The following is a 16,062-nucleotide window of genomic DNA, read 5'->3' as shown; positions in this document are numbered from 1 at the left end:
ATTTATTTATAGTCTGACATATTGGCACATGGTGAAACAGAACCATATAATTAAAGCAGTGTATTGGTAAAGTGGAAAAGGTGGTTAGGGCTGCGGGATGCAAACCACAGGCAGATGGAGGAGACAATTGATCTGGAGAAATTGATAATAACACGACGCAGAGCACAGTAAGCCTGTTCTCTATTATCTTCACCTTACGCTGAAAATCCTGACTTAGTCCAGTATAAGATTCTACTGAACAATGAGAGAGAGCACACAAAAGTAGATGATTCAGTTGGGTCCCCATATTCTTGGACTGGGGAAGGAAAAGGAACAGTCATGCCACAAAAGACTCGGAAGAACAGAATCTCTCTCTCTTTCTCCGAACTCTTCTTTTTAGATGCAGAGGTAATTATACTGAACAAAAACGCAACATGCAACAATTTCAATGATTTTACTGAGTTACCGTTCATATAAGGAAATCAGTCAATTGAAGTAAATTCCTTAGGCCCTAATGTATGGATTTTACATGACTGAGCAGGAGCACAGCCATGGGTGGGCTTGGGAGGGCATAGGCCCACCCACTTGGGAGCCAGGCCCAGCCAATCAGAATGAGTTTTCCCCCATGAAAGGGCTTTATTACAGACAGAAATACTCCTCAGTTTCATCAGCTGTCCGTGTGGCTGGTCTCAGATGATCCCGCAGGTGAAGAAGCCTGCGGGATGTGGAGGTCCGGGACTGGCATGGTTACAAGTGATCTGTGGTTGTGAGGCCGGTTGGACGTACTACCAAATTATCTAAAACGACGTTGGAGGCAGCTTATGGTATAGAAATGAACATTCAATTATCTGGCAACAGCTCTGGTGGACATTCCTGCAGTCAGCATGCCAATTGCATGCTCCCTCAAAACGTAACACATCTATGGCATTGTGTTGTGTGACAAAACTGCACCATTTAGAGTGGCCTTTATTGTCCGCAGCACAAAGTGCACATGCGTTATGATCATGCTGTTTAAAAGAGCTTCTTGATATGACACACCTGTCGGCTGGATGGATAACAAACTCTGGGATCTTTTATTTCAGCTCATGAAACATGGGACCAAAATTTTACATGTTGCGTTTATATTTTTGTTCAGTAATAGATAGGAAAATTGGATATTGCAGAGCTGAACATGGCAAGGTTTTATTTGTTTACCAAATGGAACAGTGCATGTATGAATACAGGAACAAAATACTGAACATAGGTTACATCCTATAATTACATAATAGTAATTTAATAGGATCTCTTTGGGCTACATAGGATCTCTTTGGGGTGGCAGGTAGCCTAGTGGTTAGAGTGCTGGACTAGTAACCGGAAGGTTGCAAGATCGAATCCCCGAGCTGACAAGGTAAAAATCTGTCGTTCTGCCCCTGAACAAGGCAGTTAACCCACTGTTCCTAGGTCATCATTCAAAATAAGAATTTGTTCTGAACTGACTTGCCTCGTTAAATAAAGAATAAATAAATAAAAACATGCTCTTAAGGTGTCTTTGTGCAAGTAAGGACTCTTGGTCACTTTAAGGGCATTATTGTGCTGCTCATATTTCCGTTCCTATACTGTACATGGGCTATTCCCAAACTGGGGTACGCCAAATAAAAATGTGATTCACATTTTCACACTACAGTGAAAATGGTTAACTTTGTTAAAGCAAGGCCCCTGAACTCTCGTGTATTTTCTGCATTATGCAATATGGGCAGTGACCATAACGCTTTTACAACATACAGAAGTGCGCTGGTTATCAAGGGGCAAAGTATTGACACGTTTTTTTGAATTGACAGACGAGCTTAAAGTTTTCTTTACTGACCATCATTTTCACTTGTCTGACCACTTGCATGATGAAGAGTTTCTCACACGACTGGCCTATCTGGGTGATGTTTTTTCTTGCATGAATGATCTAAAGCTAGGATTACAGGGACTCTCCGCAACTATATTCAATGTGTGGGACAAAGTTGAGGCTATGAATCAGAAGTTGGAGTTCTTCTCTGTCTACATTAACAAGGACAACACACAGGTCTTTCCATCATTGTATGATTTCTATTGTGCAAATGAACTCAAGCTTACGGACAATGTCAAATGTGATATAGCTAAGCACCTGAGTAGGCTGGGTGCGCAATTACGCAGGTACTTTCCCGAAACGGACGACACAAACAACTGGATTCGTTATCCCTTTCATGCCCTGCCTCCAGTCCACTTACCGATATCTGAACAAGAAAGCCTCATCGAAATTGCAACAAGCGCTTCTGTGAAAATGTTATTTAATCAGAAGCCACTGCCAGATTTCTGGATAGGGCTGCGCTCAGACACTGTTTAGACACTGATGCCCTTTGCAGCTATGTACCTAATGTGAGAGTGGATTCTTGGCCCTCACTAGCATGAAAACTAAATACAGGCACAGATCGTGTGTGGAAAATGATATAAGACTGAGACTCTCTCCAGTACAACCCAACATTGCAGAGTTATGTGCATCCTTTAAAGCACACCCTTCTCATCAACCTGTGGTGAGTTATTCACAATTTTCGATGAACAAATAAGGTTTAATATGTACGATGGCTAAATAAAGAGCAAAATTATTAATTATTATTATTGTTTGTGCCCTGGTCCTATAAGAGCTCTTTGTCACTTCCCACGAGCCATGTTGTGACAAAAACACACTCATTCTTATGTTTAATAAATGTATTGTATAGTGTGTATGTGGCAGGCTTACAATGATGGCAAAAAACAACATTTGAGAGTGCGCTGACCCTGGTGCTAGAGGGGGTATGCACCTGGAGATTAAATGTTTGAAGGGGTACGGGACTATAAAAAGTTTGGGAACCACGGCTGTACATAAATATAGAAGACACCCTACTGTGACCCTGCTATAAAGTGCACCAGCTTCATTCTAGCTGGGCTCGGCCCATTACTCCTGGTCGATGTGCCAATAACGGCCCCTCAGATCAGCGCCAGGCTGAAATCAAATTAATAATGGCGCAAAAGAAAGTATGGAACTGATGACGCGGCACATAACTTAATGAGCGGCCAACCATTAAGGTCATATTGACTTGTTGGGTCATTAAATGCCAACCGGCTTCCAGTTGCATCACTATGCATCTTCCCAGGGATGAGTGTCTGTGCCAAAGCCATAGAGGGGATTGAGAGAAAGAGGGTGGGAGAATGGGAGAGAGAGAAGAAGAAAAAGGGAGGTGCAGATTATTTAAATGAAAGTCATAGGGAGTTGAGAAAGAGTGGGAGAAGAACGAGATGGCAAAGAGAGAACGAGAGTAAGATATTGAACACCTCTTGTATCACAACATAACATAGTGTGTACATCAAACATTTATACCGACTCCCTATATAGGGCTTGAATCTACTGCAACACTGTTATAAAGATCAGAGAATGAACTAATCAGGAAACAAAAATCCACTTCGGCCGCTGTAAATAAGCTCATCTTCAGCTTCGGCTCTGGCTTTTGGGGACTAACCATCCCATTCCATCTGAAGGGAAGAGCTCTTTAGCAGATCTGTGGACTTTTCTACAAAGCCAGTGAAACGTATGTGAGTACAGGAACACCTAAAAGCCACAAGCAGCAAAGAGGTTAAAGCATAAGCCCATTTCTATCCCTGCTTATATACACTATTTTCTGAGCAGATTACATTTTCCAGTGTGACTTATAATGTTGTTGTCTTACTCAGATGCAGTGATCCATTTATTGAAAATCCATTTTGACTGAAGCCAGTGAGGTGAGGAGTCCATATCAAGGACACAGCGAGGGGCATTACCTTTAGTTGGCTCCCTACTGAGCCAACCCAGTCCACACAGGGATCCGGCCTGCCTTCTCCACCTAGAACATTTCTCATAGACTGATACAGGTTTGTGATGTGGTGGTTTTGCACTTTGTATGGGCTGTGAGAAATCTAGAGAAGCAGTGTCAATCAAGGAGTAACTTATTTTCTTCTGAACTACTTTTACACAGCACTTTAATTCATTACATTTTCATTAAGACATCCATACAGAGAATAGACTCTCACCTCTCTTTGTCTCCCATGGGCTCTGCTGAGAGAAAATCCTGTCAATAACTAATTGTTGCACTAATGAGGACCTATAGATGCAACCTTGAATGTAACAATTACTCTCCAATACTGTATGTGTGGTTAAGATGATTTTCATCACATACTGATTACTCTCACCTAATAACTCAATCCAATTCCATTCCCTGATCCCATCAGCCTCTCGCGTTTGTAAATTAAACATAATTCCATTAGCACTAGCAGACCTCTGAAAACAAGCTGCTAGCTAACCCAGCCTGGTCCTCCCTTCCTTCTTCCGTAAGGACCAGCAGAGGAATGGGGTCTCGTCATGAGAACATTACACGGCAGACTTGAAGCTGATTCTACGCTGCACATCAAACGCCTCCACCCACCAAAATGATTTCTCTGACGTTCCTTGCATCTGAAGAAGCTTTTTCGCTTCCATTTTTTCTCTCCTCTGCTCTTCTTCATCTTGTTAATAACTGACAAATGCTAATGAGAGCCAAACGGCAGGATAACCTGCTGCGTGGCTCAGAACAACTTGGAAAATGAACAAACTTATTAAAAGCCAAAGGGGGCTGTCAACCACATCCGCAACTGGTTGGCTTTTACATTAATTTGGCCTGCTTCCTCAGAGTGGGAAGTGACTGCTTTACTGACTGTTTTGACTTGCCCTCACATGAACGCATTATGCATGCATACAACACATATACACACCCGATCACATGCAGACATGTGCATATACTCCAAATACACACAGTTTCTTTATTCTGCTAATTTCTGCAAGCAATCTAAGAGGACCTCTGTTGTTGCTTTGGCGTATCATTGATAGTGCTTTAAGGTTGTGCATTACCAGAATGGCTGGCCTCTGGGTTATTTTAAGCTGCGACAGGCAAGCCAGCGCAACACGAGAAACCACAGTAATTACAAGAGCTCTGTGGTCCTTTGGATGGTGATGGTGACTATTCCCTTGATCTGAGATGAGTCAGGGAGAGGGGGGACCCCTTTGGATAACATAAGACAGGGGAGCATATGGAGTTGATTTTGGGTTTTCAATATGGTTGCCTTGGAGTGGAGCAGCTTTGTTTGTAAACCTCAGTTTAAAAAATCCTTGTGAGCGAATGGAGAAAGAGGGAGATTGCGTGCAGCTCTGATGCAGCGAAAAGTAATTCCCATTCCATTGCCCACACAATGTGATCCATTACTACTGTCTGCCATCCTTTCTGGCATTTGGAATTTCCTCGAAAATCTCTTTTTTCGATGCATGCAAGATTACAATGGCTTGCCATAAATCTAGAGATTGCAAGTACAGCTTTCTGGCCAGTGAAGTATTGTTTCTCTGATCATAGTCAATGTTGCTCGGAATAGTATGAGGTAATCCACTTTGGTGTGTGTGAGTTTATGTATGCTTATGTGGCTGTTCGGCGTGTGGTCGCTTCACAAGAACAAACTTCTTGATTTTGTTATCTTATACTGCAAAGTATGACTGTTTGATCTACCAAGGGTCTGGATATGTCTGTCTTCATGTTGATTGACAGGGTCAGGATGAGGTCAGCACAGCTGCCAAGCAGGAATCCCAGAAGGCAGAGCTGGGATTCCTGCCAATGAGGTGTCAGGATCTGCAAAACCTCACGGATAGGGCCTTTGATGCTGTCCTCAACCCTTCAGCAAATCTGACAATCTCCTCAAGAACCTACAGTCGGCACCGTAATACACTTGAACAAGGAAGGGATGACAGGTTGGATATGGAGGGATTGGAGGTCTGTCTTAGATCTCACTTTCTTTCTGAGTAGGTATGGCTATACTATATCACACATCTGAGTGCCTCTCTCTCTTTCTCTCCATCTTCCTCTGTACCGTAATATTCTCTCTTGCACTGTGGCCTCCTCCCCCTAGACATTGTTCCTGAAATAATCTCCTTGCCCCAAATCTGAGCCCCCATGATACCGTGCAATGGATGTGAGGTCACAGGCATCCACAGTGCCTCCTGAAAGTAGGACAGAGGTGCTAAAAGTGGACTGCATTGGAACCAGAGGATTGTGAGAAAGAAAAGGCAGACCAGACTATTATTATTAAAATCCCACACAATTTTGACCTAGTCACATAACTCAACACACTTTAGTCAAGACCAATGTTCCCTCGAATTCTGTTTGACACAGCAAATTTCAGGTGTGCTGAGCGCAAACTTGTGAAAATTCCTTTGCAACTTCCGGCGTGAGTTTACTGTGAACACTGAGGCTGTACCTGCTTAAGTTACAGTTTTAACAGTGGCCAAGTAGGCTATTGTGGCTATTTGATCATAATGTAGGTATACCAAAGGGGCCTACCATCAAAAACAATGGAGACAATGCATCCCATAACATTTCAACATGGAAATAGCTGTTCTATCATTCAACCTACAGTAGCAGCCAATGTGTGGTGTTCAATATAGGCCTACATTCCATGAGACTTCTGAAAAAACATGCAGGGCTTGACATTAACCGGTTTATCCACTTGTCCTTCAGACAAGGAGGTGACTGTAAATGTTGTTGTGTTGTTTGATGCAAGAAATCCCTTTACAAAATAAAATGCATTATTATTCCCATACCATTTTTACAGAGAATCAGACAAATTATGCTACCCTCTGCTTTTTGGCTACATAGCTTATTCAAGCCGGTCTCAAAATACAACACTGTTCCTTTAAGATGAAAAAAGCTCTTTACCCGACTCACTTTTCAAAGATGTCTACAAATGTACATGTTTGTGCTCTTGTAGGAAGCAATCACTCCTCTATTACTGACTACAAATTATCTATAACTGGGCTAATAACTCACTAACTAGTAAAGGATATGAACAAATGTGCACACGTGGCTACATGCAGCTCTCGCTTTTATCTCAAAACAACCGCATCTACTCACAACCTCTCTTGCCCAGATGGCACTGTGAATGGCACAGATGTATATATGACAATGGCAGTGGTGTAAAGTACTTAAGTAAAAATACTTTAAAGTACTACATAAGTATTTTTTGGGGGTGTCTGTACTTTACTTGACTATTTATATTTTTGACAACTTTTACTTTTACTTCACTACATTCCTAAAGAAAATAATGTTTACTCCATACATTTTCCCTGACCAGGGTGGGGATGACACCCTGGTCATCCCCACTGCCCCTGATCTGGCAGACTCACTAAACACAAATGCTTTGTTTGTAAATTATGTCTGATTGTTGGAGTGTGCCCCTGGCTATCCGTAATTTAAAAAAACAAGAAAATTGTGCCATCTGGTTTTCTTAATATAAGGGATTTTTTATTATTCAAACTTTTACTTTTGATACTTAGGTATATTTAAAACCAAAAACTTTTATTGGGTGACTTTCACTTTTGCTTGAGTCATTTTCTACTTTTACTCAAGTTTGACAATTGGGTACTTTTTCCACCACTGGGCAATGGTCTATTTGCAAATACTGTAGGCCTACTGCAGCTCTGATTGGTTATGCCGCACTGGTCTGTAGAGTATGGGCTGAACGCATCGGAGTAGGATTCTATTGCATTGACACGCACGACTGTGTGTCAATGCAATAGAATCCTACTCCGATGCGTTCTGCATACAACAAAATCTCTTGCATAGTTTGTTATGTTTCGGTATGTTGCATTAAAAGTGGCTAATTTTGCGTTGATTTGATCACAATTCCCACAGTAAAGGGAAACGTTAATAGTGTTAATGTCACGACTTCCGCCGAAGTTGTTCCCTCTCCTTGTTCGGGCGGCGTTCGGTGGTCGACGTCACCGACCTTCTAGCCATCGCTGATCCATTTTTCATTGGTTTTGTCTTGTCTTCCATCACACTTGGTTCCAATCCCATCAATTACATGTTGTATATTTAACCCTCTGTTTCCCCTCATGTCCTTGTCGGTGATTGTTTTTGTAAGTGTATGTGTACGTCTGTACTGGTGTGCATCAGGATATGTTACCCATTGATTTTTATTATTATGTTTTCCTGTGTTTTTTTGTTAATAAACTGCGCCGTTGGAAACACAGTTATTTCTCTCCTGCGTCTGACTTCTCTGCCGCCAGTTAAACACTCTTACAGTTAAGGAAGGGGGAAAACTCTAGAAAGTTGAGTGAAGTGCAATCTCGTGCTTCTCTGTGCGGGCTGATATTTATTCTGCTTGGCAGTCCCGGGAGCTGCTTGCCCGAGCATGCGCGCAATTTAGAGTGAGCCAAACACGACTCCAACACCATCATTAAGTTTGCTGACAACACAACAGTGTTAGGCCTGATCACCGACAACGATGAGATGGCCTATACGGAGGAGGTCAGAGAAATGGCAGTGTGGTGCCAGGACAACAACCTCTCCCTCAATGTGAGCAAGACAAAGGAGCTGTACGTGGACTACAGGAAAAGGTGGGCCAAACATGCCCCCATTAACATCAATGGGGCTGTAGCAGAGTGGGTTGAGAGTTTCAAGTTCCTTGGTGTCCACATAACCAACGAACTATCATGGTCCAAACATACCAAGACAGTTGTGAAGAGGGCACGACAAAAACTTTTCACCCCTCAGGAGCCTGAAAAGATTTGGCATGGGCCCCCAGATCCTCAAAAGGTTCGACAGCTGCACCATCGAGAGCATCCTGACCGGTTGCATCACCACCTGGTATGGCAACTGCTTGGCATCTGACCGCAAAGCGCTACAGAGGGTAGTGCGAACGGCCCAGTACATCACTGGGGCCAAGCTTCCTGCCATCCAGGACCTATATAATAGGCGGTGTCAGAGGAAAGCCCATAAAATTGTCAGAGACTCCAGTCACCCAAGTTATAGACTGTTTTCTCTGCTACCACACGGCAAGCGGTACCGGAGCACCAAGTCTAAGACCAAAAGGCTCCTCAACAGCTTCTACCCCCAAGCCTGCTGAACAATTCATAAAAATCGCCTCTGGACAATTTACATCGACACCCCCCTTGTACACTGCTGCTACTCGCTGTTTGTTTGTTACCTACGCATAAACACTTCGCCCCCACCTACATGTACAGATTACATCAACTAGCCTGTACCCCTGCACACTGACTCGGTACCGGTAGCCCCTGTATATAGCCTCGTTATTGTTATTCTTATTGTGTTACTTTTTATTATTACATTTTATTTTAGCCTACTTGGTAAATACTTTCTTCTCCTTGAACTACACTGTTGGTTAAGGGCTTGTAAGTAAGCATTTCACGGTAACGTCTACACTTGTTGTATTCGGCGCATGTGGCAAATACATTTTGATTTGATTTGATGTTGGTCACGACTACAGCTGCCGAGGGCAATTAAATAAAAACGTATCCTTTCTCCTCTCCACAGGTGCAAATCTCTCCCCAAATCATTAGTCCAGAGAGACAGTTCCTTCCCAGACGCAGAGACAATTTTGATTTCATGTGGGCCCCTTGTCTAAGTGGTGAGACAGCTTTTTTTGTTTGGTGTGCACTTTTTTGTGCCTCTGTTTGATTGCTCCTTTCAGACCCACACTAACTCCTACCCATTTTCCTTTACCCGTCAATCAATCCCTATTGTCATCCCTCTCTTGACGACGCATCTCTGGGTAATTGGAACAGCTAGGTGTTGGTGAAGGAATGCATCCTATCTATAGAGTTCCAGAGGAGAAGCACTATAGGTGGGACGGAGTGAGCTGTGAGAAAGTGATACGGCTGGACTGTGTGGTGCTCAAGGGGGGAGTGTCCCAATGAGAGTGGCTGTGCTGGTGTGCCTGGCTGGGCTGTGTGAGATATTTCTGGGAGTGGGGTCCTCCTATCCTCTCCACTCCACTGAAGATGGGACCAGATGGTGCTGTCATATTAAAGAAATTACAGCAAAATGAGATTCTCCACTTTTGGACAGAGACAGGCTGATGAGGTATGGTCGTTACCATCCTGCCTATCTCCAAACAGGATGGAAGAGTCAAACAGTAGCACTTCATATCTTCACACATTTCACTCATTTCAGCCAGAACCATTTCACACTGTTTCTCATAAGAGCTGTGACTAAATTTAGGGTGTGATAACAACTCTAGTTTTGCAAAAGAGGTTGTTTTCTCTCTACTGCAATTAATTGTAAATTTAATGTAGGCAAATACATGTCCTATACAATAGTGATTTGCTGGCTGATTAAAAATGCAGTGCTTCCTCAACTGGCCTGTATGACATCTAAAGAGAAGTCTGAGAGCTGTGAGAGTTGTCCCCTGGGGAGCTAGGGCTCTCAGCACCAGCAGACTGAAAACCATATTGGAAAAATGATATTATGGGCAGAAAGCATATAGTGCTAATTAGACCTTTTATGTGTCCATTTGACGTATGTTGTGAAATTGCGTATCGAACTGTGCATGTGACGTACAATTACAATAATCCCGACATCGAGACAGTGTCTGGTGTGTCTCTGATGGGCTGTCTGAAAGGGGGCTCACCACAAGCCCCTGGTGCATTGTCGTCTCAGACATGGTTCTGCTGAGCAGGGAAAATGGCCTCTCAGTGAGCAACACACCCACCTGCCCCATGCAAACCTTACTTTAAACCCAGCCGGCCGCAGAAGGAGGCGAGATGGGGTGGCAATCCAGGGGACAGAAGTCTTTCCATCTGTCTGTCTGGGTATTGACCAACACCCTCCTGTAGTGGGAACTTCTACGTATTGTACGTTAAATCGTCTGTGTAATCACCTGATCACATCTCTGCTGTAAAGCATGTGTTGTGGATGGGCTGGTTGTGCAGATTGATCCCCTCTCTAAGCCCTCTGCTTCCTTGCTGTGCCACACTGATAAGGTTCAGTCATTTGCCAACCTATTACCCACTGAGCTGGTCAACTTCTGCACTGACACTTCCCAGCAATGGTGCCAGCAGGCCCTGGTCCACACAGTAACACCTGAGCAATTAGAGTTTCCAATGTGTTTAATGTGTCAGCTACACAGAGACATGGAGCAGCTTTGCCAAATGTGCGATCGTACAGCACCTACACCACTCACTGGGCTCCAAAAGGGCCATGTGGAGGTCAGCACATGAAAAAACCTTTGTGTGACCCTTGTTTATGGGCTATCACTGAGAAAAGATAATATTCTGCCCATACAGCCTCCATATTAGAGAATTAACTTTGAAAAGTAGGGAGGAACAGCTACATATTGTGTGTTGTGAGAGAGAGAGAAAGAGAGAAAGAGAGAGGTATTTGGGGTGAGTAGGGGCAGCACAGATTACTGTAATGCTGTACAAAAGTATTTTGGGGATGATAATAATCCTCTCAATAGAATGGGCAATCATTATAAAGCTTGGATAGTGCTTATTGAATACAAGCCTGAATGAAAAAATTGATATTTTACTCTGATAATACAGTCTAAATCAAATAGCTTTGGGCAACTTCTTTAATGGGTAAATGAGGGCCATTTAGAGAATTTCTCAACTCTCAACTAATTCAATGCTTTGATTATTAGTGTCAATGACCTATAAACTGATTATTTTAGTGGTGATTTTTTGTCAACTACCTGAGAGGCATGAGCATCCTCGCCATCGTTTCACCATCATCCGTGGCTCCTCTGGCGAGCAGAAATATTGAACCACTCAGTAAAATGCAATTTCACACAGTAAGATATGTCTTGAGGGGTCACTTCTCCATGAGCCCCAAAAGCCTATGGTTCCATGATTACACACTTGGGCGATATTGTGTTTGAAATCTGCTAACATTTTGGTAGCAATTTCTCAAGCGTACTGTTCTTCAAATTCTTCTCTCACCTCTCCACCCTAAGGCGATGTGACAGTCATGATTCTGATTTGTGTCTTTAAATGTTCAAAGCATTCATTCAAGGTTCTGTGGCATGTGCATAAATGTGGCCACACAGCAGGGTCTCATAGACTAGACGTAACATAATAAAACTACATCCGGGACACTCAAATTAGTATGATATGCTACGCTTGGTATAGTTACATAAGACAGATGGGTGGGCGTATAATGCGAACGTCTAGCAACCCAAAGGTTGCATGTTTAAATATCATCAAGGACAACTTTAGCATTTTAGAAACTTTTTAACTACTTACTACTTTTTAGCGACTTTGCAACTACTTAGCATTTTAGCTAACCCTTCCCCTAACCCAGGGTTTCCCAAACTCGGTGCACAATTTGGTTTTTGCCCTAGCACTATACAGCTGATTAAAATAATCAACTAATCATCAAGCTTTGATAATTTGAATCAGCTGTGTAGCGTTGGGGCAAAAACCAAAACATGCACCCCTTGGGGTCCCAAGGAATGAGTTTGGGAAAAGCTTCCCTAACCCTAACCTTAACCCTTTTAGCTAACCCTTCCCCTTCCCCTTTATCCTAACGCCTAACCTTAACCCTAACCTAGCTAACTTTAGCCAGCTAGCTAACTTTAGCTTTAGCCACCTAGCTAACGTTAGCCACAACAAATGGGAATTCGTAACATATCATACGTTTTGCAAATAGGAACATATTGTATGTTTTGCAAATTCGTACCATATCATACGAATTGTTATTCTTCACATATGATATGAAATGGATGATGGACATACACAAATGAATAAACCCCATACAAAGGTACATATCATACTCGAAATTACATATAGAATGAAACAAAATGCTCTGAGACCAGGTTAAATATGATTATGACAAAAGGAATTGTAGGCTACATCACATTGTGCAAGTGGACACGGATAAATAAAGGGATGGATTTATATGTAATTCCTGTATTTATCCGTACTTTAAGATTTATTACAAACTGCACAGTGCTATAGAGAACCATGCAGAGCTATTTTCTCTCAAACAAGCTTGGCATCTAGCCTATACATTGACCACTGACAGACATTAAGGGAGCAATCGCTCACATAGAATAGCCCATGAAGTATGCCCAAATAATTATGATAAGCCTACCATTAAAATATTTACCCAAAGTGAGACTGGTTTCACAGAACATTTATTTTTATATATTAGGCAAATGCACCGGAGAAACTACAGGACACACGATACTTCCCTACTTCTGTTTCTAAATGATTGAAGCCAATAACTAGGTTACAACAAAATGCGACGTTTCCTCATCACTGCCATACCATGGACTATAAAGCAACCTATTTGATTTCTCAATGTTCACTGAATACGCAGGAGTTAGCTTACAACTACACACCAGAGATGGCATCATGTTGATATGCTGATGATGAACTATGTGGTAGTTTATTCAACAGCCCTACGTGTAGGCCTATGTGGATAAAAGTTCAGCTATATTATTCCAGAATCTGCGTAGGCTACGTATTTAACCCATAAAAATGTGTGTCCACTGCAGTAGCCTAGGTTCAAAGATTCATTGTAAAAGTGTCGAAAGACTATAGGCTCTTACCACCCCCATGTCCATCTGCTCAGCCGTCAGAGAGGGTGCCGCTCGAGCCTGAGATAAAAACCAAAACATAGGCAGCAGGAGCATCTCTGGAGAAATAATCCAAACGCGCCGCACGGACTTCCACTTCCGAAAAAATTGACACATCATGCCCTGCCACTCGCTGCTCATGCAGCGCTCAGACACGGGTCCCTGCCCCCGCACCACCAAATAAATCACCCAGGTCCGGATCCCTCGCATCCGTTTCCAAAACGGAATGGAAGATAAGTCTACCTCACTGTTGCGCGTAAACACATGAAACACATATCACACAAAGCCGAAGATGCCAATAAAAACATTGAGGAATTTTGCAGTTAGTTTCCACCAAGATCCGCGTCCTGAAAACCATTTCAGTCATAGGCTATTGCTGTTCCTCAGTGGACCACATTACGCCGACAATTATTTACAAAGATATATAACTTATATTTCCCGGCATAGGAGTATGTAGGCTATTTATCTCAGAATGTGCAAGATACCCACGGAGCAAAGAAAATGAATCCGTTCAATTAATATTCCCTCTGCAACACTGCAATACCGGCAAACAGAGGTAGGCTTGCGCTCCCTGCGCGGAGCATTGGAAACTGAGACTGACGCACGGTGAGAGAGTGGAGAGGAATTTAGCCAGGGATGGGAGGAGAGAATAAAGGCACATTAATCAGTCCACATAGAATGGGCATAGTATTGAATCTATGACGCCCTTTTAATTTTGTGACCTCGGTTTCAAAGTTGCAGGCGCAACAGTGTGCATCAGACAGACATACACAGTTTAGAGATGTCTGGCATCTCTGAATACATTTGTTCGAATGAAAACAATGTTAGTCCACAGGGTAAAATGTAGGCCTATATCATTAGCCAAAGTAAAATTATACAGGTGAAACCCATAGTTAAATGGCCATGCCTACCACAGAGATTTTATATAGGCATACCCATAGGCTATAGTACCTGGTGATGTTGCAAAGTTACCTAGGCCTATGCATAGACTACATGAAGCAAGCCTGCAGTAGCTTATGTGGAAACAACGATGTGTAGAGGGTTAGGTAGGCTATAAGCTTAGCATGGGCGAGGTGCTAGGTTAAGCGTATGGGGAGAATGTTCTCTGGGGGACTGTTGTCTAGTTCCCTGTAAGTTACCAGGATGTCAGTCACTGAGGACCATGTTAGGACCTTTTTAGGACGTTCTCGGGACTTTCATTTTACTACTCTTGTTTGATGGTCCTTGGGAAACATTCTTTGGGGGACCTTTGCCTAGTTCCCTGTAAGTTACCAGGATATCACTGAGGACCATGTCAATAGCTTTTTTGAAAATCTTTACATGTTCTCAGGACTTTCATTTTACTAGTCTTCAGGACATCACGTGATGGTCCCAAGGGAACATTTTCTGTTGGACCTTTGTCTAGTTCCCTGCAAGTTACAAGGACATAATTGAGGACCATGTTAGGACGTTTGTAAGATGTTCTCCAGACATTTGTTTTCAGGGTGAAATGATTGACAAATGGGGCCTTGCAGTATCTAGAAAATTATGATACGCAATAAGGGCCCACCGGCCTGCAATTATTTCTAGAGCAAACTAACTGACGTAATTTACTATTTTTGTCTGGCAAGCACGCACACAGACACGCACGCACGCAGACACGCACGCGCGCACCCTCCCTCCCTCCCTCCCCCCACCACACACACACACACACACACACACACACACACACACACACACACACACACACACACACACAAGTTTTCCATCTATTTGAATACTACATATACTTTCCTCTAAAGCAGATTTCTGCCTCACTAATGATCCCCATTTATCCATCATTCTCTGCCCCACCTGACCTGACTGTAGCCTATAGGAATCCATAGGCTGAATTTATGATGAAGTTGAAAGAATAGTTAAGTATCCATTCCTCCTGAACCTATGGATCTACATTTCAAACACGGTTCCTGTATAAAACCATAAATAGATATATCATAATTTGTTAACTAGTTGGGGTGTTTAGCAAACCAAGGATACATGTTATGGCTTTCTGTAGTTGTTAGAGACCAGGAGCCCCCAGAATGTACAAGTGAGTGTTCAGGGAGCCAACTGACACCCAATTAAATATACATATATCGCCAGCAGCAAACTCCTTGGACTGAAAATAATGCGTATGCCTCTGAAATACAGAGGCTGTTATATTTTCTCCCCCTCATTACTCTGGCATTTCAAAAGACATCACAGAAAACCACAAACCAATTTGGAAAAAAGTAGAGATCATCACAATTACACAAAAACAGAGGGGTTCACAATGGAAAACAGACAATCAGATCATCCATATTCTTCTTAAGCAGATGAGTTACACTTTCTTGTTGTGGATATACATTATTTCATCTTTGTGTTGTGGCGTTTAAAGTCACAAGTAAGGAGAGAGACTGTAACAAGTTGAATTAATATCCAGTGATAGCCCTATGATACACGGCTTTGTATGTAAATGGGTGTCTGTATCCTCAAAAAGTTCTACAGCTGCACCATTGACAGCATCTTGACTGGCTGCATCACCACTTGGTATGGCAACTGCTTGGCATCCAACCGCAAGGCACTACAGAGAGTAATGTGTACGGCCCAGTATATCACTGAGGCCGAGCTCCCTACCATCCAGGACCTCTATACCAGGCGGTGTCAGAGGAA

General features: G+C 42.8%; 1 protein-coding gene across 2 annotated transcripts in view; it reads right to left on the bottom strand.

Annotated features, from left to right (window-relative positions):
* LOC111961679 (matrix metalloproteinase-17) overlaps positions 1-13,972 on the bottom strand; it is a 112,796-nt gene extending 98,824 nt beyond the window's left edge. For both annotated transcript variants that reach the window (XM_070442413.1, XM_023984125.2), the window contains exon 1: positions 13,366-13,972. In XM_070442413.1, the coding sequence (XP_070298514.1) occupies positions 13,366-13,602 (237 nt within the window). In that variant the 5' untranslated portion in view covers positions 13,603-13,972. The remainder of the gene's footprint in view (positions 1-13,365) is intronic.
* Between the last annotated feature and the right edge of the window lie 2,090 nt (positions 13,973-16,062).

The sequence above is a fragment of the Salvelinus sp. IW2-2015 genome, linkage group LG4q.1:29, assembly GCF_002910315.2.
Source record: "Salvelinus sp. IW2-2015 linkage group LG4q.1:29, ASM291031v2, whole genome shotgun sequence".
Classification (NCBI taxonomy): domain Eukaryota; kingdom Metazoa; phylum Chordata; class Actinopteri; order Salmoniformes; family Salmonidae; genus Salvelinus; species Salvelinus sp. IW2-2015.
This window is presented reverse-complemented; position numbering and strand designations above follow the sequence as displayed.